Source organism: Myxine glutinosa, chromosome 9, assembly GCF_964187855.1.
Source record: "Myxine glutinosa chromosome 9, kmMyxGlut1.1, whole genome shotgun sequence".
Taxonomy (NCBI): Eukaryota; Metazoa; Chordata; class Myxini; order Myxiniformes; family Myxinidae; genus Myxine; species Myxine glutinosa.
Window position 1 is genome coordinate 138028883 of NC_136269.1, and position 24532 is coordinate 138053414.

The 24532-nt window shown below is 44.3% G+C and overlaps 2 protein-coding genes across 5 annotated transcripts in view; both read left to right on the plus strand.

The window, feature by feature from the left end:
- Nucleotides 1–193: 193 nt before the first annotated feature.
- GFOD2 (Gfo/Idh/MocA-like oxidoreductase domain containing 2) lies at nucleotides 194–6646 on the plus strand. Of its 4 annotated transcripts, none has more exons than XM_068103016.2 (3): nucleotides 194–262; nucleotides 633–1212; nucleotides 2612–6646. In XM_068103016.2, the coding sequence occupies exons 2-3, from the start codon at nucleotides 960–962 to the stop codon at nucleotides 3850–3852; spliced, it is 1494 nt and encodes a 497-aa protein (XP_067959117.1). In that variant the 5' UTR covers nucleotides 194–262; nucleotides 633–959; the 3' UTR covers nucleotides 3853–6646. The 4 variants fall into 4 exon arrangements, with proteins under 4 accessions (XP_067959117.1, XP_067959118.1, XP_067959120.1 ...); XM_068103017.2 differs by lacking the exon at nucleotides 194–262 and adding an exon at nucleotides 333–471; XM_068103019.2 differs by lacking the exon at nucleotides 194–262 and adding an exon at nucleotides 396–450.
- Nucleotides 6647–7990: 1344 nt separating this feature from the next.
- LOC137417196 (uncharacterized) overlaps nucleotides 7991–24532 on the plus strand; it is a 38531-nt gene continuing 21989 nt past the window's right edge. The window contains exon 1 of the mRNA XM_068103004.2: nucleotides 7991–8180. Coding sequence (XP_067959105.2) covers nucleotides 8046–8180 — 135 coding nt within the window. The 5' untranslated portion in view covers nucleotides 7991–8045. The remainder of the gene's footprint in view (nucleotides 8181–24532) is intronic.

The following is a 24532-nucleotide window of genomic DNA, read 5'->3' on the forward strand; positions in this document are numbered from 1 at the left end:
CTCTATTTATACATGTCCTTGCATTATTTACCATACTATGTTACTATTAAAAGGTTATCGCTTTCCATTCGCATTGAACTAATTAATGTGCTGAAGGTTTTTGCGATTTTTGCGATTTTTTAAGCGACGACGAGCGCACATTCGCTGTAACGTGACGTTGCGGGTAAAACGCGTCATCGGCGCTCGACCAATCGCGTGCGGCGAGGCCGTCTCCAAGGCGGGGCGTCGATCTCCCGTGAATGTGGCGGCCTGGCCTGACCCGGTGGGTGTTTCGACGTCACGAGTCGCTTTACACGCTCGTGACCGGTCATGTGACGATGTTATACCATATGTGGACATGTTATAGTACATTTAGTGTAAGCGTTTGTACGTGCTGAGTACACGTCGGCGATCCCAGGTCCCGTCGCTGCGTTTGGGATTGGATGTCCCAGGTGTAACTCGGCTCTCCGTGTACGTGTGTACCTGTGGAAGGTAATTCACGGATGTTTGTGAGTCCGTGATGCTCACTATGTTCTCTGTGACTGCAGACGCTCTGCTTTGTAGTTTGTGTGTGACCCCCGGGGCTTCGCGAGCCTTTACCTTTAACCCCATATTTATATTACTCGTTCTCTCTTTCTTCTCTTGCCCTCCAGGTGCCCTCCAGGTGTTCGAACTGCTCCGTGTCGGTGAAGACGATTGAGATTATAAAATGCCGGCAAGCTCGTAGCTCGGCGCGCTCGAACTGTGTGCTACTTCCTGGGTCGTGAGTGTGACGTCATCTTGGACGTACAGTGATCACGTGACTGTGTGCTACTTCCTGGGTCGTGAGTGTGACGTCATCTTGGACGTACAGTGCACGGCCAGGGCTCCGGTTGGCGGAACATGGAGGGGATGCGAAACACGTGAACGAGGCAGAGGTGCACGTGGAGGGAAGGGTCGACGAAGGTGAGTTTGGGCAGCTGGATCACGTTCGCGCCACCATGCTCCCGGGTATCGGGGTCTTCGGCACGGGTGTGACGACCCGCGTCCTGGTCCCGCTGCTTCGAGCTGAGGGGTTCAGGGTGGAAGCTTTGTGGGGTCGCACCCAAGATGAGGTCGAGGATCTGGCCAGTGAAATGCAAGTACCTTTCTTCAGCATTCGCATCGACGATGTGCTCCTGAACCATCGGGTGGACCTCGTGTGCATCCACATCCCACCATCGCTCACACGTCAGATCGCCGTCAAGAGCTTGGGTAGGTGAGGTGGAAGGAAAATGGGGGTTCTGGGGGTCTTGGGGGTCCTGGGTAAGCTGAAAATAGCGATGACGTTGTGTTGAATGGGAGACATCTATCTATTATGGTCTCACTTGGAGGGTGCAGGTTAAGGGTGGGATGGGGATGGTGGGAGATTAATGGGTATAGGGAAGTGTGCAGGAATCTAGGAATAGTATCCGGACATCACTAGACAGCATCGTTACTGGGAACGCAGCTGTGCCGCTAATGCAGTGCCCCCTACTGATTCTGGCAGGAATTTGGAATTGTTTTGCCCATTGTACCGGTGAATGCACCCGTACCCTTCGCAAAGGACACCATGGGATCTTTGGTCCAGTTTAACGTCCACCCGAGGGAGGGCGCACACCTTTATGAATCGCCCTGCCTGGGAAACACCGGGATGACAGTTTATAGCTGGGTCGGATTCAAATCCGGGCTAGATAGCTTACAGGTGAGTGTGCGCGCCTCTCGGCCATCCTGTCAGCCATGTGGTGTGGAAAAAGAAAGTCTGAAAGTTCGTTGAGAGTATTTATGATGCTTCGTATGGGGTGTAAAAACAAATCCTGCCATGTCGACATCGACTATATAACTATAACAGAGATGTCTGTGTGTGTGTCTGTCTGACTGTGTCGCCATTTTTCTCAGAGATGGCTGAACGGATCTTCGTCAAACTTTCAGAGGTTCATCAGTGAGTGCCTGGGAGTGTTTTAGGCAAAATAATAATAATAATAATTTTGAAAAAAAATCGCTCGATAGTGCCTAAGCCTTTTAAAATTAATGACAGTTATATACAAGTACACATTCGCATAAATAAATACAAAACAATCACCAGACATTTGAATACAAAGAAATCAAACAATTCCGGAAGTGAACGAAGTTGGTAATACGGCTTCTTCTTCTTGCTGATCGGCATCACACTCACCTCAGAAACGTGATGAATGCCACATTCACCCCATTCACCCATCAGCATATATATGAACCCCCTTCCTCTCCTGTCTCCCCCCTCGCCCCCTCTCCTCCCTCCCCCTTTACCCTCCCCTCCCCTCCACTCCCTGCCCGGCAACGCCAGGTACTTCTGCTAGTATGTAATAAGTGGACGGCCCATTTTGCGTTTGTGCATTCATTTTGTTCAAACAATGCAGATGTGTTTTGGGTGGTTGTTGTGTAAGTTGTTAGACAGTTTTGATGGACCATTTCAAATGTTTCTTTGGAAAAGGAAGTTCAAGAGAGTTTATAAAAATGTTATAGTTGGCTCAGCCCCGAGTTGTATGAATTGTGCAGCAGATGATTAAATGCAGACCAGAATATCCCGACCTCGTATTGTATGGACGAATCCGGTCATTTCTCATCCCACTGTATATTCCACCATACCCTCCCGAAGGAATCGGTAAAAACGTGGTGTGCGAGAAGCCTGCGACCTCTGAAGATGCTCTCGAGATGGTGGAGGCCGCTCGTTATTACCCTCAGCTCCTGAGCCTCATGGGTAATGTCCTGCGCATGCTTCCGGCCTTCCGCCGCATGCGCCAGCTTATCCAACGTGGGTGTGTCGGTGCTCCCGCCGTGTGCGAGGCTCGCGTGCACGGTGCCAGCCTGCTTGAGCAGCGCTACAGTTGGCAATGTGACGAGCTCATGGGTGGTGGGGCGTTGCACGCCTTTGGTGGCTACATCATCGATCTAATCACTTTCTTAACGGGACGGAGGGCCCGCCGCGCGCATGGTCTCCTCCTGACGCTCGCTCGGCAGACCACTGGTGTGCGTGGCGTACGCCATGTGACCAGCGACGATTTCTGTACGTTCCAGCTCGCACTCGATGGTGGGACTTGCGCGAGTGTCACACTCAATTTCAATGTGCCCGGCACCTCGGTGCACGAACTCATGATTGTGGGCTCCAGGGGAAGGTTGACGGCACGAGGAGCGGACTTGTATCTACATATCAATGGACCCTCCATTTCAATCTCAAATAGAGCTCTTCAAGGTGATGAAGACAAATATCATGATGAGGACGAAGATTTGCAAAGTCAAGAGGAAGAACAGGAGGGCGAGTTGTACGAAGATGACATGATTGAGGAACAGCTGAATTTGCAAAAAAACAATAGCTTAAAGCTTAATTTGGAGGAAGATACACCTGAGAGAATCGTTTATGAAGACAAAGATGTGAGAAGGCAAAGGGTGAGAGTAGCTGCAAAGGATGAAGAAGAGAATTCCGAAGATTTTCAGGGACAACGCAAGATGTTCTTTGACGAGCAGTATGAAAGGAGTCAGTTCAGTGTTCGTGCCCTGGGCCGTACAAGCCCTGATGGAGAACGACTGATTCTTCGGGATAGCACAAAGCTTCCGTCGTTTCCCAGTTCTTCTGAAGCCGCGTCGAGTCTCATTCCAGAGCCCTATCTGCGAGGCCTCGTCCACACGGTTCACGAGCTTCGTGCAGTGTTCGAAGCCGGAGTGGAACGTCGCTTCTGCGACCATTGCCCCTTGGAATCGGCCGCTACCTTTGAGGATGGGCTGTACATGCTGACCGTGGTTGAAGCGATCCAACGGTCCAGCAGACTCAGGGAGTGGGTCAATGTTGAGGTTCCTGGCAAGGAGCCAGATGATGGAGACCCTGGTGGCCGAGATGTTTGATCACCGACATTTGGCTCCGTTGGGTCCCCGTCTGTTTCGTTTCTCCTCTCTTGTACAGCTGCGGCCTACAAGATGTTTGCGGTTTTCTTTTACAATCACAAATGTAAATGTCTCTCCGTTTCTCTGGCCACGCTGTAACTCGGGTAACTTGCCGTTTGCTTGGCAGCTTCTTTATGAGTAATTCCACACTGGATGTTATAGTCGCTCCTCACCATTTGCTGCATCATCACCAAAGAGTCTTGGCAGGTTATTGGCGCACTTTACCAGCTCTCATCTCATGCTTCCTTATCTGACTAATTTCACGGCCTGGATTCCACGTCCCTTTTTCCACCAGTTGGGAGAACTATGGGGGCCTCCATCGTTGAGGTGCGTCCAACTACACAAGTCCAGGCCGTTTTCCTTGTACATCGTTCGGTTGCGGGCATTTTGTGAATATTATTCTTTAAAAAAAAAAATGGGGGGAAGAAAAAGTTGTCGGCCCTCCGGCCTTGCAGGTGTCATTCGACTTGGTTATGCACTGTGATTTATGTTTTGTCTTGAGGACATGAGGTTACATTGATTTGTTTCTACTGGCAGATGTTAACACTGAGGGGAGTATGACCCTGAGTAAATTGCTCTTCGTTTGAGGAGGGGGAGTGAGGTGGTAGGCGGAAGTGTTTAGAAAACTCTGTTTGATCGTTGCTTTTCCATTGGCATTTTGGGCTGAGGTAGGTGGTGTATCAAGGTTTGTCTGAGTGGCCCTTTGAAATGTGGATGTGATAGATGTCAAGGGACAGCCTGTAATTCCTGAGGTGAAGCGTATAATTAGCGGGGCACCGGGCTGCACAGACCTGCCGGAATCCACGATTATCATCCTGCTTGAATTCCCAGACCTGGCCGTAGTCGAATTCCACGATTATCATCCTGCTTGAATTCCCAGACCTGGCCGTGGTCGAATTCCACGATTATCATCCCGCTTGAATTCCCAGGCCGGGTTGTTCCGGTCGTGATCCGATGCTTTTCCACCTCCTGGGGAACGCTTCCTTCTCGCCTGCCGCATTCACCCTCATGAGTGCGCGTCTCTCCGTGACATTCTCGACGTCGATCAGGCCATTTGTGTCGATGCGTCTACACTGGATGATCCACAAGACCTGGCTAGAAAACCCGAGTCCAAGTCTTAGTCCACTGGATCCAGAACTTAACTGGGAAACTCTCGAATCTCAAGGACGCTTTGTAAGTGTTTAAATTATGTAATTGTGGCGTTTTGTGACATTTCATCATTTGTTTCAGGTTTTTTTGAGGTCCCCCACTCCCAAGGATTCAATTGAATGGAGTTGTTTCTTGATCTATGTTTTGTTGTACGGAGTATACGATCGAGGGATTCCGAACGTCATGTGACTGAACCGACCCTGAGATTTTCACGTTGGTGGACCAACGAGAGATCCTCTTGCACCAGGTGCTCAGTACAGGCGTTCTCGGCAGGAAAAGGTGGCACTACTCGGGGAAACCAATTTACTAAACGTATTTTCTCATTCCTTGGTCTTTGCACTGGAAATCATGGGCTCAATGTTTGGTTTATTTGTCCCTCTCGCTCTAGTTTACAAGTTAGACTTTTTGAAGTGCTCACCTGCAATGTCCTTCGGAATGCACGTTTCTCTGCAGCCGTTGCACCAGAAAAGGTGTGGTGGTGGTGCATGTGGTTTGGTGTTTGTGATGTTGGGTTTTCCTTTTCCTTCTGATAACATCATGTTCTACACCCGTAGTTCATTGTCGGTGTGACCTTGGCATGTTCAGTGGTGCTTAAGGCTTCCAGGTCGGTCTTAAATTTTTTTCTTTTTTTTTCGGTGTGTTGAAGATGTTTGTGGTCGACAGGTAACTGGGCGCTGAGATAGCAGGGGTCCACGCAGAATGATCCGCATGTTCCGTTTGGTCGCTTCCTGGAGACCCTCGCCAATTCCATCGGTCTCTAGGTAAGGGACGTGGTTGTTCATTCGGTACCTGTCCACTTTCAGGACAAATTAGTCCTGTGATTAATTTCTTTTTCACTTGGACATGAGAAGTCTCTGCTGGATCACATTTGCCAATGTTAACTGTTCGATCCTCACAAGGAGATGATGCAAGAAGTCCGTCCTCATGATCTGCGTCTTGGGACAACCGACTCGACCCCGAATGATTGTCTTATGAAAGTGCTTCAAGTTATTTAAATTATCTTTCCCCTTTTACTCTTCTCCTTCACTCCATTTCTTTCTTCCCCTCAAAAAAATCACTCGTCTTCTCAATTGCTCATCAAACATACTCCCTCCCTCCGTTGTTCGAATCTTTGATTACCTGTATATTTATTGAGGATTAATTGATCCCAATCAAATTGTACATTGGAGACAAACATGTTTGTGAATGTGTAAATATGCTGATTAATTATTATTATTATTATTATTATTTTTAAAACTTGATTGCACTGGCTCAATAACCGAAGGATTATATTTTGTAAGTTACGACCTACTACGTACAGTACAAGCAAACGGTTGTGTGTGCGTGCGAGGAAGGACGTGCTCCTTTGCTCGTTATAAGTTCAATATGGATTCATCACAAAGTTTTAATTTTAATTTTTTTTTTTGCAGAAATAAAGGATTAAGCTCCTTGTGGTGGGGTGTGTGAATAATAGGCTTTTGGTTTGATTTGTAGTAGTTTGATATTTGGATAAAATAAAAAAATTCCCGTCAACGATAAAGTCTGTCCGATGGATGATTGATGATGACAGTTTTTATTATTTCGTTTTTGGAATGAGAACAATGACAATAAAGTTCCAGGAACTGCTGCTCAGGATTTGTGTGCTTTGGAAAGGCATTGTGTTTGTGCGCGTCGGAGCTTGATTTCCTTCCGGTACGCCCGTGAAAGTTTTAGTGAATGTTTGTGTGTAAAATAATCATGTATTCTTTCCATGAGTGAATCTATGACAAAAAGGCAACACGTACCCAGGGGTGGGGCAACGAGTGGGCTGAATGAACAGGAAGAGGAGGAAATACCTGTGAGTAACAAGGTTGGGTTATTGTGGGTGCTGTACCACCCACTGGAAAAGCTGGAGGAAAGGATGGGATTGAACATTCCCTGGAGCCGGAAGGCACTTCCACAAATGGAAGTAGATGTGTGCAATGAGCCTGGATTTTGGAAGTTTCACCAGGAGGGAGATACTGGAAGTACATGAACTTTCTCACTGATCCCGGGGAGAGGGAAATTAGAGACTCGTTTCACACACACTGAGGTTGCCTGTACGCAGATGCGTCGCTCTGATACATTAGCCTGGAAACGAAAAGGCAACCAGACTCGTACCTGTCCTTCAAATACTCCTCCCCGAGTTGCTGTTTAAACTGCTTCAACCAATCGGAAACAGAAGACACACTGGTCACGCCTATGTAATCCCACCCCCGACAAGCTCGGCGAGGGGCGTTGCTGATTAATATTCATGAGGTGCGTGTTCTCGAAGGGCGTGTCCCAAAGTTGCGAGTCTGGACGGTGAGGAGCTTGCTGATTAATATTCATATGGGGCGTGTTTTCAGAGGGCGTGTCCCAAAATTGCGAGCCTGGATGGTGAGGGGCGTTGCTGATTAATATTCATGAGGCACGTGTTTTCGGAGGGCGTGTCCCAAAGTTGCGAGTCTGGATGGTGAGGGGTGTTGCTGATTAATATTCATGAGGTGTATGTTATCGAAGGGCATGTCCCAAAGTTGCAAGCTTGGACGGTGAGGGGTGTTGCTGATTAATATTCATGAGGCGCGTGTTTTCGGAGGGCGTGACCCAAAATTGCGAGCCTGGATGGTGAGGAGCTTGCTGATTAATATTCATGAGGGGCGTGTTTTCAGAGGGCGTGTCCCAAAATTGCGAGTCTGGATGGTGAGGAGCGTTGCTGATTAATATTCATGAGGGGCGTGTTTTCGGAGGGCGTGTCCCAAAGTTGCGAGCCTGGATGGTGAGGAGCGTTGCTGATTAATATTCATGAGGGGCGTGTTTTCGGAGGGCGTGACCCAAAGTTGCGAGCCTGGACGGTGAGGAGCGTTGCTGATTAATATTCATGAGGCGCGTGTTTTCGGAGGGCGTGTCTCAAAGTTGTGAGCCTGGACGGTGAGGGGCGTTGCTGATTAATATTCATGAGGCGCGTGTTTTCGGAGGGCGTGTGCCAAAGTTGCGCCGTTTGTTGCGCGGCGCTGCGAGCACAGAGCATGGACCCAGCGCGGGCGATGCGGTCCCCGGGTTCTGGTCCTCGTCCGGGACCGGGTCAAAGCCAGACCGGGGTCGGCGTGACGGAGGCGGGAAGGAGCGAGGGGTCGCGACCGGCACGGCCCGGTGCTTATTCGGTAGGGCCGAAGCGTTTTGCCGCTAATTTTAACCCGCGAGTGCAGATCGGTGATAACGAGGGAAAGACTTTCTGAATCGAGACTTTCCATGGCGGCGGATCGTTAATTCATTAATTAGGTGGTACATTGTGTATGAATGAAATGACGTGTGATGGTACAACATGACGTACATGATATGAGACCACCGCAGTGTACTCGCGGACACAAACCGCAGGTACGACCGGTCGTTGGGTTAACCAGGTTATCTGCCGTTAACCACGTTATCTGCTCGGTCGACGTGAGATCGCGCAATCTCCCTTCATTAAATAGGCCTGATGAGATGATGGAAAATATCGTCACGTGATTTAAGGTAATGTAATTATTAAATTATCACCCGCAGCTTGGTCATGGGACGGCATTTTGGTGGAAGTGTATGACGTCATACGGTCTCACAATGACTGTTCCCGCGCTTTATATGAGCTCAACACGTGGTTAAGTATATTATACAGGACACATGGCATGCAGTGACGTAGCCAGCATTATCGAAAAGAGGGGGCCAGGGGGTCGTGCTAGTGAACCCGGTGGTCACAGACAGAATATTATTTTAATGATTAAAATAAAGAGAAAATAAATCCCAGAATATATTCATTTACAGGAGATCAATTTATTGTCACGTGACGGCGAACTGTTGTTGGGGTCTGACCTCTGAGCCTCCACTTGCCCCTCCCCCGCACCCCGAGTGAGGCGGTGAAAGACCGCTCGGGCCACCACCCGGTCTGCAGTAGGAGAGGGAACAAGCCTTGCACTGAGGGGTCCTTCACAATTAGACATTTTCACAAGTGTACAAAGAGTACTCTTTTTCATGACCCCCCCCCCTCCCCCCAAAAGTGTACAAGAAAAATGTTGATATTTTTTGCATCTTTTAATACCGAAGTGTCCGTGACAGTACCTCATCAGATTGGTAGGCCTACTCACTGGAAATTGCTCAGTTACGTATTTCCAATACAGGTACAGTAAAACGTCAGATGTCAGTAAAACGTCAGATTCCTGTCTCGGTGCCGCTTGGATATGGAGCATAAAATAAACAGGCACGTATTCACTCACCACAATATTCCGACATTTTTTCTATGGTATTTGAGCATCATGAACATATTAAATAAAAACGAAGAATATATGTTTGATCACCGAATTATTTCTCACGAACGTCAAATCACCCAACAGTGAATTGTTACGATTGTCCAATCGTGTTCAACCATGTCACATCATGGTATTTCACCTTGTGGTGCATGTAGCTAGCTCGCTTCTCAGTTGTGAGAAGGTACCATTGTTGGGAATTACGATTAAAAGATATATGTAAATTATCTTTTTTTATGTAAAATATATATGTAAAATATATTATTATGGTACCATATTTATATTATAAATATATATGTTATGTAAAAATATGTTATTAAAAAATGTTATAAAAAAAAATATGAAAAATATGACAATATTAAAATATATTATATTTAAAATATTATATTAAAATTTGAAAATATATCAATATTAAATATTAAATTAAAAATATGAAATATTTAAAATAAGTATTAAATATGAAGTTATTAAAATTATTTAATTATTATTAAAATTTTCAATTATTAAAAAATTACATTACATAATTACATTACATAATTACATAGATTATTAAAATTATTAAATATTAAATTTTATTAAATATTAAAATATCAATATTAAAATATGAAAAAAATATTTAAAAACTATTATTTAAAAAATATGTTATTAAAAAATATGTTAAATATGTTATGTAAAATATAAAAATATTATATTTTTATGTAAAAAAAATAAATAAATTATCTTTTAAATATATATGTAAATTATCAACCATGTCACATCATGGTATTTCACCTTATGGTGCATGTAGCTAGCTCGCTTCGAGGTTGAGAAGGTACCATTGTTGGGAATTACTATTAAAATATATATGTAAATTATCTTTTTTTATGTAAAATATATTATTATGGTACCATATTTATATTATAAATATATATGTTATGTAAAAATATGTTATTAAAAAATGTTATTAAAAAAAATATGAAAAATATGACAATATTAAAATATATTATATTTAAAATATTATATTAAAATTTGAAAATATATCAATATTAAATATTAAATTAAAAATATTAAATATTTAAAATAAGTATTAAATATGAAGTTATTAAAATTATTTAATTGTTATAAAAATTTTCAATTATAAAAAAATTACATAAATTACATAATTACATAATTACATTACATAATTACATAAATTATTAAAATTAAATATTAAATTTTATTAAATATTAAAATATCAATATTAAAATATGAAAAAAATATTTTTAAAAAACATGTTATTTAAAAAATATGTTATTAAAAAATATGTTAAATATGTTATTATGTAAAATATAAAAATATAAAAATATAATATTTTTATGTAAAATATATATATAAATTATCTTTTAAATATATATGTAAATTATCAACCATGTCACATCATGGTATTTCACCTTGTGGTGCATGTAGCTAGCTAGCTCGCTTCTAGGTTAAGAAGGTACCATTGTTAGGAATTACTATTAAAATATATATGTAAATTATCTTTTTTTGTGTAAAATATATATGTAAAATATATTATGTAAATATGTTGTGTAAAAATATGTTATTAAAAAATGTTATTAAAAAAAATATGAAAAATATGACAATATTAAAATATATTATATTAAAAATATTATATTAAAATTTGAAAATATATCAATATTAAATATTAAATTTAAAATATTAAATATTTAAAATAAGTATTAAATTATTAAAATTATTTAATTATTATTAAAATTATAAATTATTTAAAAATTACATTAATTACATAAATTATTAAATATAAAATTTTATTAAATATTAAAATATCAATATTAAAATATGAAAAAATATATATTTTAAATATGTTATTTTAAAAATATGTTATTAAAAAATATGTTAAATATGTTATTATGTAAAATAGAAAAATATAAAAATATTATATTTTTATGTAAAATATATATGTAAATTATCTTTTTAATATATATGTAAATTATCAACCATGTGACATCAAGGTATTTCACCTTGTGGTGCATGTAGCCAGCTAGCCTCCAGGTTGTGAGAAGGTACCATTGTTTGGAATTACTATTAAAATATATATGTAAATTATCTTTTTAATATATATGTAAACTATCAACCATGTCACATCACGGTATTTCACCTTGTGGTGCATGTAGCCAGCTAGCCTCCAGGTTGTGAGAAGGTACCATTGTTTAGAATTACTATTAAAATATATGTGTAAATTCACTTTTTCCAGCTCACTATCGGCTTTTAAAAGTGAACAAATCAAATCAATATTAAATTATTCTACTACGCTTTAAACTTAAACTAGGGTGAAACTTTCCCCCGCCGGACACCATCCCGGTATTTCCGAGTCTAGGTTTCGGGGGTGTGTCAAGATGGAATCAAACAGAAAAATGATGAAATGAATATTAAATGATTGATTGAAATACATACAACCGCCCGAGTAGAACTGTTTACAAAAAAAAAAACACGCCGATCATGTGGGGATTCCCCATGTAATGCGTTGCTTCTTCAAGACGAGAGTTAGGCCTAGAATTTGGTCGATATACAGTCAATTTTTTTTTCCTGTAGCTGGCCTGCCCTTTTTAACTCAACGGGACTATGTCCAGCTGAGTTTTTGTCGACACCCAGTGTCCGTCGTCCATCTGTCATCTGTCTGTCTGTCTGTCGTCTGTAAACAATTCGACGTCTACGCTCTAAAAGTCACAAATCTTAAAGATTAAATTTGATGAAACTTGTTACGCAGCATCTTTAAGACATAAACGAGTTTGGGATTGCATTTGGGCGTTGCACGCCCAAAAATGGGCGTGGCAGGGCGGCCATATTGAAAAATCAATTTTTGTCATATATTTTTTAGCACATATAAACTATGTAGTTTGTGGTTCTGTTATGCATATTCTAACCATATTGATATAGACCAGTTGAGTTCAGGTTCCCTGGAACCTCTAGTTCTGCTTGTGGTTAGCTTTGTTCTGGTGCTTGAGGAGCTGGTACCGTGTTGGGTAGTTTGCATTACAGACTGGACATCGGTGTTGCTTTTCAGCTGGTTGGTCAGTCCTGTTGAATGCCCGAACACCACCGTGGATGAGCTTGATGTGTTTGTCTCCATCAGCTATACTGGTGTAGTGGTGTCGACATACCTGCGTTTGTTGCAACTTTTGATTGTATCCTTCACATGTTGATCAGGGTTGCTGAATGCCAAAGTTCTTGACAGCTGATGTCGGGTCATGTAGTGGCCAGGACACTCCGGGTCTGGTGTTATGGGAGGGAAGAGCCATTTGTCGCCAGTGGGTAGCTTCCATACATTCACAGCTCTCACTTCATCTACAATCATCTCCTTCCGGAAGCAGACAAAGCCATATCGCCGATCCATATGTGTTTCCATTCCTCCAAATTGGATGATAACTGTTCGTTATCACAGATGCCTTTCATGCTAGATCTGAACATATCCTCGGTAATCTCATATCTACCTGTTGCTCCACCATCTTCACCCCGAGTGACCCCCTTTGAAGAAATCCGAAACCCATCATGGACCTTTCCATCCCAGTATTGGTTGAGCCGATCTCGTGCATTATTGAATACGGTCTGTTCCTTCTCATCTTTTTCCTCATCAGGAAGGTTCTGCTTGGCTGGTGGGATACTTTCTCCAGAGACACTCCAGCTAGAAACTTTGAGCATGGAGACCAAAGGTGCTCAGTGGCATTGTGGTGTGAAAGACCAGTTGGTCGCTGCACCACAATACTCTAGTGATCGGCTCGATCGTACAACCCCGTATTTTAAACGGCTCTAGGAATGTTCATGATGTTGAATTTTAGGTACACTTCAAAAAATTTTTGTTTATCGTTTATTAATTTATTCAGAAATTTCATCACATCGAACAAGAAAATAAATCACAACATATAAAATTTTCAATACAGTCAGTTTCCGAATCAAGGGCAAGAGGGCATTTTTTTTACTTTTTAAAAAGCGTACGCCGGGTCGTAACCCCCCCCCCCCCCTCCTCCTCCCCAACGTACGTTTCGTACGCTCGTGAAAATGTCGATAATTGTGAAGGACCCCTTAGTGCTCTTGTTGAGTAACTCCCATCAGCCTCAGGGTCCTGGACTCCACCTTCCCAGGGGTCGACGTTGAGATAGGGTGGCACCAGGAGCCCACCGTCTTGTTACTGCACATACCTGCACTGCAATGGTGTCCGTTCTCATTTTGACTGCACACACACAAACTACCATAATAGGAGCCATATGGGTAGGCAGCCAATCTTGGATACTTACAGGAAGATATGAGTAGGACCAAAACACTAATTATGGCGTTTGTTGGTCAGAAATTCCTCCATACTCCAGCAATGTTCCTCACACTATCACATCACAACTATCGGGGACGCCTCTTCGCGGTGGTTGTACACCCCAATGCAAGTCGGGGGCCAAATCTTCCCTGCTGTGCCCGGTCGTCAGGGCAGCACAGTCACGGTCAGAGTGCCAATTGGTCTCCTTGGGCCGGCCCTTTCCCTCTTCTCTCTCTCTCTCTCTCTCTCTCTCTCTCTCTCTCTCTCTCTCTCGCCCTCTCTCGCCCTCTCGCCCTCTCGCTCTCTTCCCCCTTGCCCTCTCTCTCTCTCTTCCCCCTTGCCCTCTCTCTCTCTCTTCCCCCTTGCCCTCTCTCTCTCTTCCCCCTTGCCCTCTCTCTCTCTTCCCCCTTGCCCTCTCTCTCTCTCTTCCCCCTTGCCCTCTCTCTCTCTCTTCCCCCTTGCCCTCTCTCTCTCTCTCTTCCCCCTTGCCCTCTCTCTCTCTCTCTCTTCCCCCTTGCTCTCTCTTCCCCCTTGCTCTCTCTTCCCCCTTGCTCTCTCTCTCTCTCTCGCCCTCTCGCCCTCTCGCCCTCTCGCCCTCTCTCTCTCTCTTCCCCCTTGCCCTCTCTCTCTCTCTCTCTCTTCCCCCTTGCCCTCTCTCTCTCTCTCTCATAATGTCACGGCCCTGCCTTCGTGAAGATGGGGTACACCATCCTGGATGTGGGGGATCTCTACAGCTGGGTTGCTCCTGTGAGATCGATCGGCTGTCTCCGTGCCGTAGGTTTGTTCAAGAGAACCGTTCAGGGCTAAACACCAACAACAGCAGCAACACTATCATGTGACATCTCAGGTGCCAGTTTCATGGTCCCATAGTACACTCGCACTAGTCCATGCTGCCCATAACCTGAATTATACCTCCGCCACCGAAGTTGGGTTGAGATGGATTCACCCATGACTGTCTGACAGACTTTCTGTCCGTTTGTTTGTCAGTCTGCGAACAGGATATCTCAAAAAGTTGTGGACGAATTTGAACGAACCTTGGTGGACAGGTTTTATTTTTACTTTATTTTTTTGTATTCAAGATCGAGGCTCGTGTAAGAGCTAACATAATCACAAAAAAACAAAACTGACATAAAACATATGATAAAGGGAGCGGGAGACAAGATGGGGAGAGAGAGGGAAGCACACAAGCACAACAGTAGAGAACAGGGACATCGGGAGATCTGTGGGAGGGATAGGGCTTGGGGGGGAGGAGACATGGGAAGGGGTGGGGGGCGGGGGGGGGAGATCAAGAGGGGCGAGGTGGGGTGGGAGAGGTATAAAACACAGGGACACTGCTAGGACTTCCAGGAAAGAAGTCGGTATTTCAAAAAAGTGGATCTGGGGTGAATTAATGGGGGTAGAAAAGATCAAGGTTTTGGTTGGGGGAAGACAAGAGACGACGGCGAACAGCTGTTTTAAAGACCTGGAGGGAGGAGTGGGATTGAAGAGAGTGAGGGAGTTTCTTCCAGAGGTTGGAGAAAAGAGGAATGAAGGAATGAAGGAGTGAAGGTGAGCAGAGAGTCTTGATTTTGGTAGTTTAACCATAAGAGGGTTACTAGCAGATATTGTGCGACCTGTAGGAATATTTGGGGGACAGGGCACAGCTAGAGCTGGGGGAGCAAGGCCGGAGATGAGTCTGTAGAAGACAGAAACACCACCAACCTGCCTGCGGTGAGTGAGTGAAAGGCCCTCGGAGTTAGCTTCATCGCGGGAGATTCCAATGATTCTGAAAGCTTTGGTTTCAACAGCGTGAAGCCGAGCTGGGTGTGAGGCAGGAGCACCAGCCCAGAGGGGAGAACATTATTCCATTGAGCTGCAGATGAAAGCCTTGTTTGTGGTGAGGAGCTCATGTGTGCCAAGGAAGGACTTTGCACGACGGAGGATGCCCAGTCGGTGACTGGCTTTGGAGGCCAGCTTGGAAATGTGGTTTTCTCAGGAAAGATCATGGCAGATAGTGAGACCCAAAAGCTTGAGCGACAGAACTTCTTGGAGAGGATTGTTGAGAAAGTAGATGGGAGGGTTGTCCAGTCGATCTTTTCGGAGAGACATCGTAAGAGTGTGAGATTTGTCAGGATTGAAAGACATGTTCCACTTGTTTGCCCAGTCTGTGATTTTGTCCCGGTCTGCAGAGAGTGAGGAGGCTGCAGACTGCCGATCTGAGGGATGAGGTATGGAGCGGCAGAGAGTGGAGTCATCAGCAAAGAGATAGGGAGGATTTGTGAGAGAGTCGGAGAGATCATTGATGAAGACCAGAAAAAGCTAGAACACTACTTTGGGGAACTCCAGCCTGAACAGAAATGGGAGATGAGAGAAATCCATTCAGGGCCACACGTTGACTACGACCAGAGAGGAAGTCCACGAGCCATGCGTGGACGTTTCCATGAATACCATAGGAGGAGTGTTTGGTGAGCAGAGCTGGGTGCCAGACCATATCGAAGGCAAGTGATATGTCAAGGGAGACAGCTCTGATTTCCTGTTTGGCATTGAGGACCTCCATCCAAACAGCAGAAGCAGCATCTCTCAAGTAGAATGACTTGGTCTGAATCCAGATTAATGATCCGAGATCAAGCCATTGGAGAAGAGGAAGGACTTGATATCCGAAGCAATGATGGATTCCATGACTTTGCTGATTATTGGGAGCAGGCTGATTCGTCTGTATTTGCAAGGATCTGTTTTTGCACCTTTTTTGTGTAAAGCGGTAATGTTGGCTGATTTCCAAGCAGATGATCTTGAGCAAAAGAGAGGGTGAAGAGAACAGAGAGAGGGTGAGATAGAGCGGCAGAGCAGGATTTTAGGACCCGTGGCCTGATGCTGTCTGGTCCAGTTGCAGAATCAGAGTCGAGGTTTGACAAAAACTTCACCTTGTCAGGAGAGAAGGGCACAGAAAGAGATATGAAGGAATCAGACATCTTGAAAGAGGAAAGTTTCTGTTAAGCAGATTACGTCTGGTTTGTCAGAAGCAACCTGTATGGAGAAATCAATCAGGTTTGAGCGAAGGCCCAGGATGTTTGAGGTCCATACCGTTAAGGATGAGGGAGGGGGAGCATCGGGTACAGGACAGGGGAGGGGAGGGGTAGGGTAAGATGAGGGGTGAGAGGGGGAGGTAGGGAGAGCTGTTGATAGTGTGTCGGAGATTGCAGAAGAGTTAGGAGAAAGGAAAGGATGAGGAGGACAAAAGGTTTGATGGTGATGGGATGAGGCACAGTGAGGTGTTGTTTTGAGGAGGGGGGGCAGAGCAAAGTCGAAAGTTGGAGGAGTTGGAGGTATGAGATAGAAGGGAGAGGAGGAGGAGGGAGGGGGGGGGGGGAAATTGGAGAAAGATAGGAGGGGGGAGGAGATTTGAAGGGGAGGGGTGAGTGGGGAGATTGAGAGGAGGGGAGAGGGGGGAGTTTAGGATGGGAGGGGTGAGGGGGAGTTTAGGACGGGAGGGGTGAGGGGTGAGGGTGAGTTTAGAAAGTGGATGATTAATGAAAAACGAACATTTATTACAAACTGGGTTTATTGTGATTTTCAAGTCAGAGATCCGTTTAAAAATGATAGACGAGGGGTGGAATGAAGGTGAGTTTAGAGAATGTAGAAAGGAAGGATTGTAAGAGATTGAATTCTTTTTTTGAAATGGAATGATTTGATGAGGCAATTGAAAAAAGCCTTTTAAATAGGAAGAAAAACAGCGTATTGTAATAAACCACTGAATAAAACACTGCAGGGGAAAGTTTAAACATATTTTAACAAAACCATGAAAAACAATCTGGGAAAAGTCCCTGAAGTGAGGGCATGGATCGGAGAAAGAAGGAGAAAGGGTTGAATGAGTATGGAGGAAACTAGAATTGGAAAGGCGAGTATCGGCTGGAGATGGAAGAAAAGAAGATAAAGGGGGCGGGCAAGACAACAGCACAGTCAGCACACGTGGGGGCCTGCGAGGAGAGAAGGAAATAATAATTTTTTTGTATTTAAAACGTTAGACAAAGGGTAGATGCTTCGTGGAAGTTAGGGGAGAAGATAAAATCTAAGAAATAAGCAACACAGTGAAGGAAAGAACTTAAATTCACAAAACACCGAAGGGGGGAGGGAAGACTCAAGTTACCAGGCCGCGCACGCGGTGCAAACAGAAAACTATTAATTATGCACAAGTTTGCACGAATTACAAAGCAAAGCTAACTAGAAACACACAGTAACACATACACAATAAAATAACGAGCGGAAATTTGACAAAGACACGAATGGGAAAATACTTAAACTTTGATGCCGTGCAGAGGTCGAAGTCGCTTCCTCACTCGAGGGACTGGAAGCAGAAGTTAGAAGAAGAAGAGTGTGTGACAAGGAAGAATTTATTCAATTTTGGTGAAGATCTGGATCCGAGAACTTTTTTAACTTTCAAAGTGATTCTTCACCATTGAGTGATGGGGCCAAAACTGATATACAACAACAAACAACATGCATTTTAAAGGCCATTTTCCCTGCTAGAGCGGGGGTTAGCCTTGCGGTCCCCATGACAATCTTCTCCATTTTGCCCTATTTTCTGCATCTCTCCTTGTTAACCCCCTTGCCCGCATTACTTCTTCCACCATCTTTAGCCAAGTCTTTCTCGGTCTTCCCCGTCTTCTACTTCCTTCTACATTCATTTCCATCACTCTTCTCAACCAGTCACTTTCATCCTTCCTCAACACATGACCAAACCATCTCAACCTGTTCCTCTTCACAGCATCAATCACAGGCTCGATTCCCATCATCTTTCGCAATTCATCATTTGTCTTCCTCTCTCTCAACGATACTCCGCACATCCGTCGAACCATTCACATTTCCACCCTTTCCAACCTTCGTTGCTGCTCTACGTTCATTACCCATGTCTCGCTCCCATAAATCATAACACGTCTCACACATGCAGCATACACCTTTCCCTTCAGCTTCAACGACACTCCCCTCATCATCAGCACGCCACTCAATTCCCGAAACTTCTTCCATGCACATCTCACTCGAGCAACCGTTGCCGAGTCCGATCCACCTTCTCCATTCAGCATGTCTCCGAGGTAGCAAAATGTTTTCACACCTTCCAGCTTCACGCCGTCTCCAAGATCCAACTCAACATTTCCTCCATCTGCAGCTCCCTCTGTGCACACCTTACATTTGAATGTAGCTGCCACACTGGTTAATGACCCTCTCAGACCACTACATTTTTGATGAACCCACTCAGCGCACATTGTACACTGAATGGAGTTCACTCCGACACCCTTCCTACACACAGCACAGGGCCACTTCCCAGTTCTTTCCACCTCACCACATGCTTTACCACTTGCCATCACCTTCGTCTTTCCGATATTCACCTTCAGACCTTTTGTCTCCATACATTCCTTCCACGTGTTCATCTTTTCCTTCAGTCCATCCATACTTTCCGCAATCAACACCAGATCATCTGCATACAACAACTCCCACGGTAAACCCTCCTTTACGTTCTGAGCCAGCACCTCCATCACAGCTACAAATAGTAGTGGACTTAGTACCGACCCCTGATGCACTCCCACCTTCACCTCAAACTCACCACTGTTCCCGTCCTTTGTCCTTATAGCTGTGCGCGCTCTTTTGTACATTGCCATCACTACTCTGATCAACCATTCCTCCACTCCTAACTTCCTCAATGCCCATGTCAATACTTTGCGTGGAACCCTATCGAATGCTTTCTCCAGATCAACAAACCCAAGAAACAACTTCTTCCTCTTCTCCATGTACTTCTCCTGCAACTGCCTCACAATGAAAAGTGCGTCTGTCGTTCCTCTTCCTGGCATAAATCCAAACTGCATTTCGTCGATCTTCACTTTCTTCCTTATCCTCCTCTCCAACACCCTTTCCAATACCTTCATTCCATGCTCCAATAACTTTATCGCTCGGTATGAGCCACACTCCAGAGGGTCACCTTTCCCCTTGTATAGAGGGACGAGGGTACTCAGTTCCCAATCCACTGGAATGCGGCCTTCTTTCACCACCAGATTACAGATCTCTGTCATTCTCTTCACACCCCAACTTCCTGCTGCCTTCAACATATCTCCCACAACTCCCGTCGGCCCTCCGGCTTTTCTACTCTTCATTGCTTTTATCGCTTCCTCAACTTCCTTCTCAGTTATCTTCTCTGCCGGTCCTAAAACTGGGTGACTCTCTATGTTGCCATCCCATTCATTCTCTGTATTCAACAGCATTTCCATATATCTTTTCCATCTTCCTTTAATTCCATCTGGGTCGACAACGATTTGTCCCACTTCATCCTTCAAGCAGCTCACCCCCATCACATCACACCTCTCTTTCGCTATCTGCTTTGCAATAGGATGATATATATAGGATATATAGGATGATATCTCAAAAAGTTATGGACGAGTTATGACAAAACTTGGTTTGCGAGTTGGTTAAGCGACAAGAACAAGCCAATTCGATTTTGGTTCAGATCTGAATCCAGATCTGACCTGACAGTGGGATACAAAACATAAACTGTTCAGTCTGGCGGAGGTATGCGCTCTACCGAGTGCCGTTCTAAGCTTGTGGATCGGAAGTTAGGAGTTGGACATTGGCATCCCTAAGAGCCCTTGGTTGTCAACAGAGGTTTTCCCAATTGACAAAACAAAGCAAAATGTTTATTTATAGCACATTTCCCAAAGCACAAATAAATAAGATACTGTAGAGTCGGTGTTACATCGACAGAGACACGGACAATGTGATGATATGTAAACAATCACGTGCCTTTAAAGACTTTTTTCATCTTAAGATGTTTGATCATTGATGACTTATTGCAACCAATGACGACCAAGCAAATCCCTGTCCTGTGCATTTGAGGATAAGAGTAAATTGTTCCTCTACATCATGGAAATATAAGCATCATTATGGAATGTTTCGGTATTCCGATCTCAAACTGAACCATTCCGTGGATGTCTCAAGCTGTTGTACCATTGGAAATATTTCACGATGTTGTGTGTTTATGTGAGATGTTTACATTTAGTAATCTGGTGTTGGGCTAGCGGCTAGGGTGCCGGCTTAGGATCCTAGGATCCTGGGTTCAAATCCCGGTCAATCGCTGAATTAACGCCAGGGGGGTTGACTCAGCCTGTCATCCTTCCGAGGTCGGCTAATTGAGTACCAGTTCACTGGTAATTCCCTGTTTGTCGTTAAAGGCGGCAAAAAGGGTTGGCGTCAGGAAGGGCATCCGGCCGTAAAACATTGCTTCAAAAAGGGGACCGAAAAACAACAACAACCACGGCTCCCGAAAAAGGCCAACCCCCACTTTGCGGGGAAAAATGGCCTCTAAAGGTGGTTATTTTTTTTTTTATAATCAGGGTTGCTATTGCAATGGTTTTATAACATTCTCGATACAAAGTGTTATTTTTGAGTCATATGTTCAGTATTCCTTCTGAACCCCCAGATCTGTTGCCTCTACCTCTCATGTCTCTCGGCTATTATCTGGCAGGCTTCGTGCCCCCCACCCCTCCTATCCCCTCTTCCCCATGTGCATATAGAGGCCTGTTTGTAGTACAAAGTTATCTCCACCCATATGCTTGCTAATTACCACTTCCTTTTGTTCGTAATGCAGGAACAGGACGATATCCGCCTGCTTATGATGTCATTACCGCCCTCACATCCCACTCCCCACTCCAAATCTAGCATGATAAATGTGTCAGTGTGTCTCATCTATAACTCCAAAACCATAAAACCTAGTGGCCCAAAACGTTGCATGCCTACAAATGAACTCCAAGAGATTGTATGAATGACAACTGGGTATTTGGGTAAATTTAAACGCCCCTTATGAAGATAATTAACGTGATGCTCATAATGAAAGAACAAAAGAAGGCTTACCATTGGTGGAAATGGGGGGGGGGGGGGGGGGGGAAGGGACTGGGTGTGGGGCGAGGAGGTGGGAGGTGAGGAGGTGGGAGGAGTCAGCCTGCTTTCTCCTCGTAGGGATCTTAAGACACCATTTTGTTTAGGCCTGCTCAAAAATGCCTTGCCTTGGAACCACAATGCACTCTCATGGCCTAATTAAAGTATATAATCGAAATCTGTCTTCAGATTTGAGGATCAGAGCATGTCTACTAATTAAGTGTCGAAATCTGGACTGAAATCAGAAAAATTTAAGAAATTAACGATTCTTACAACTAACTGTGTTTACATATTTAAGCAAGCAAGGCTCTGATCCCTCCTTCTCCATATTTACACAAGAAAATGTGAAATTGCCAAAGTATTGTTACGTTTGTGGGGGTAGGCATGAAATACCTCAATGGGAAAGTCAGAATCGTACAGATTAGCATGCTCCGAGTGGTACGAAGAAGAAGAACCCATCTCGATGTGCATGAGTAGGTCGTCTGTCCAGGTAAAAATCGTTTGCATGTCTCCATACAAAGGGGTGGAGCTTGTGTTAAAAAGATAGGGACTTAAGGATTAACCCCAGTGTGTAGTTGCCCTCGGTAATTTCTCCCTATGTTGTTTTATTACAAGTAAAAACCCATGCCACAAACGATCATTCACTCAAAGCGCCATCAGGGTCAACAGAAACAGCATTTCCCGATCGGCAAGGAAACCCCAACGTCATCTGAATATTTCCGAACGACGACTAGACTCCGCCCCCCGACGACTCGTAATGAGGAGGCCACGCCCCAGCCTTTGTGATTGGTGGAGGCGCGATGAGATGATTGAGTAGCGCTGGATGATTGGATGGAGTGTGGCATCGGCATGGAACATACGAGAGCTGGAGGAAAAAGACGCGGTCTGGCCATCTTGGTCTCTCTTGTCCTGAGTTTGGTTGTGGGTGGCCGCATCTCTCTATCTTCCTTTCGTTTTGTCTTGGTCATGCTGGCAAACGGCTGTGGTTGTGCTGCATCCTTTCGTGAAGCCTTGGATAGTAACGGAGGAAGAAGAAGCCGTCCCGTCGATCTCTTTGTCCCAGTGCCTTGGTGGAAGGCAGGCGTGGGTCGTGCTTGTGCGTTTTTGGTCGCGTGTGCGCCTGTGAGGAGGAGGAATACGGTGGCGGTTTGCGGAGCTCTTGGCACGTCGGTCGGGGGGAGACAAAAGCGAAAGGGGACCGGCCACACAAAATCACCTATGTTCGTGGCGACTCGAAGAAGAGCTTCGCGCCATCTGGCGATTTTTTTTTTTCCAGCGCGCGGCTGCGGGACACTTTGTGCTGCCGGCTTCATTTGACACTCTCGCTTGAACAACGCTAAGTGCCGGCACTATAAACACCATTTTATTTTTATTATCTTTTCCCCTGTCTGTATTTTACATCAGAGTGTAGGGTCCCTCATTTAGGAATTTTAGTTTACCTCACCTTTTGTTGTCTTTTACATTCCTGTAAATAAATTTCTATTTGTTGAATTTTAGTTTCTGTCCTGGTTTTTCTTTGTTTTGTGGGTTTGAAATAACCCCGTGTGTTTCCAATCAGATAAGGCCTCAAGCATTCCCGATACATAATCCCGCCAAGTTCGAACTACGCCTCGGAGTTAAAGCTCGTTTCGGTCATTCTTTCTCTTGGAGTCTTAACCCCGGGAACACGATAGTATTAAACTTAACTTTTTCGACTGATCGGACAATTATATTAAGTGAAGAAAAGATTAAGGAACATGTTTATGAAGGGTAGGGGTGTATTCACCGTTACAATGGCCAAAAAATTCCAAATTCCTGCTCTAACCAGTAGGGGAGACTGAATTAGCAGCACAGCTGCGTTCCCAGTAATGATGCCGTCTCGTGATATCCTGATACTATTCCTAGATTCCTGCACACTTCCCTAGATTAATTCCCATTAATCTCCCACCATCCCCATTCCAACCTTAACCTACACCCTCCTAGTGAGACCATAATAGATAGATGTCTCCCATTCAACACAACATCGCTATTTTCAGCTTACCCAGGACCCCCAGGACACCCAGGACAGGACCCCAAAAGGACAAGTGAACTGCAAGTTTAAGAGAGAATTGGAAAATATTATAATATTATAATTAACTTACTCTTTGAAAAATCTCCCCCCCCCCCCCCCCCCTCCATCCACTCCCCCCACCTCTCCTCACCCTTTCCCTTGCTCTACCACCTCCCTTCCTCACCCTTTCTCTCAATCCCACCATCCTCCTCAAATCCTCTCCTGCCCAGAGTGTATAGCGACATGTGGTGAGGCGTTTGCATCACTCTTCCCCCACCTCTCTTCCTCACTATCCCTTTGTATTATGATTACATAATCATAATTATGATTACATAATCAGGTAATAATCCAAGTAGGTACCTAATTTGAGTTTCTATCATTTCTAACAACACTATTGATGAAGTTGGGTAGCATTAAATTGATTACTCGACACAAATGCAAGAATTCTTCTTGTTAAGCTTGTTCCTTTGATGTTCGGACCTAATTAACATAAATTAGCATATTTAGACCCCCTTCCACCCCTCCCATTCATCTCTATTTTTGATATGGTATTCCTGGGGTATATCAGAGGAGAATCCAACAGAGAAACAATCTTTTCCAATTAGTGGTGGGTCAAGGCACCATTTGACTGGACTACAAGTAAAAATCTGTCGGATGATACCAGAGTCATTGGCATTGAGAAAGGTGGCTCGGAAACGTGCCGTCTGAAGATGATTATTATGATGAACTACAAGAGGATTTGCTGGTTTTGACCGATCTCGGTTTTTTGCTTTTTTATGTTTTTATCATTGTTCTTTTTGCCATGGTCTTTTTACCATTGTTCTTTTTGCCATTGTTATTTTTGTCATAGTCTTTTTACCATTGTTCTTTTTGCCATTGTTCTTTTTGCCATCGTTCTTTTTGCCATTGTTCTTTTTTTGTCATGGTCTTTTTATCATTGGTCTTTTTGCCATTGTTGTTGTTGCCATTGTTTTTTTTGCCATGGTCTTTTTATCATTGGTCTTTTTGCCATTGTTCTTGTTGCCATTGTTCTTTTTA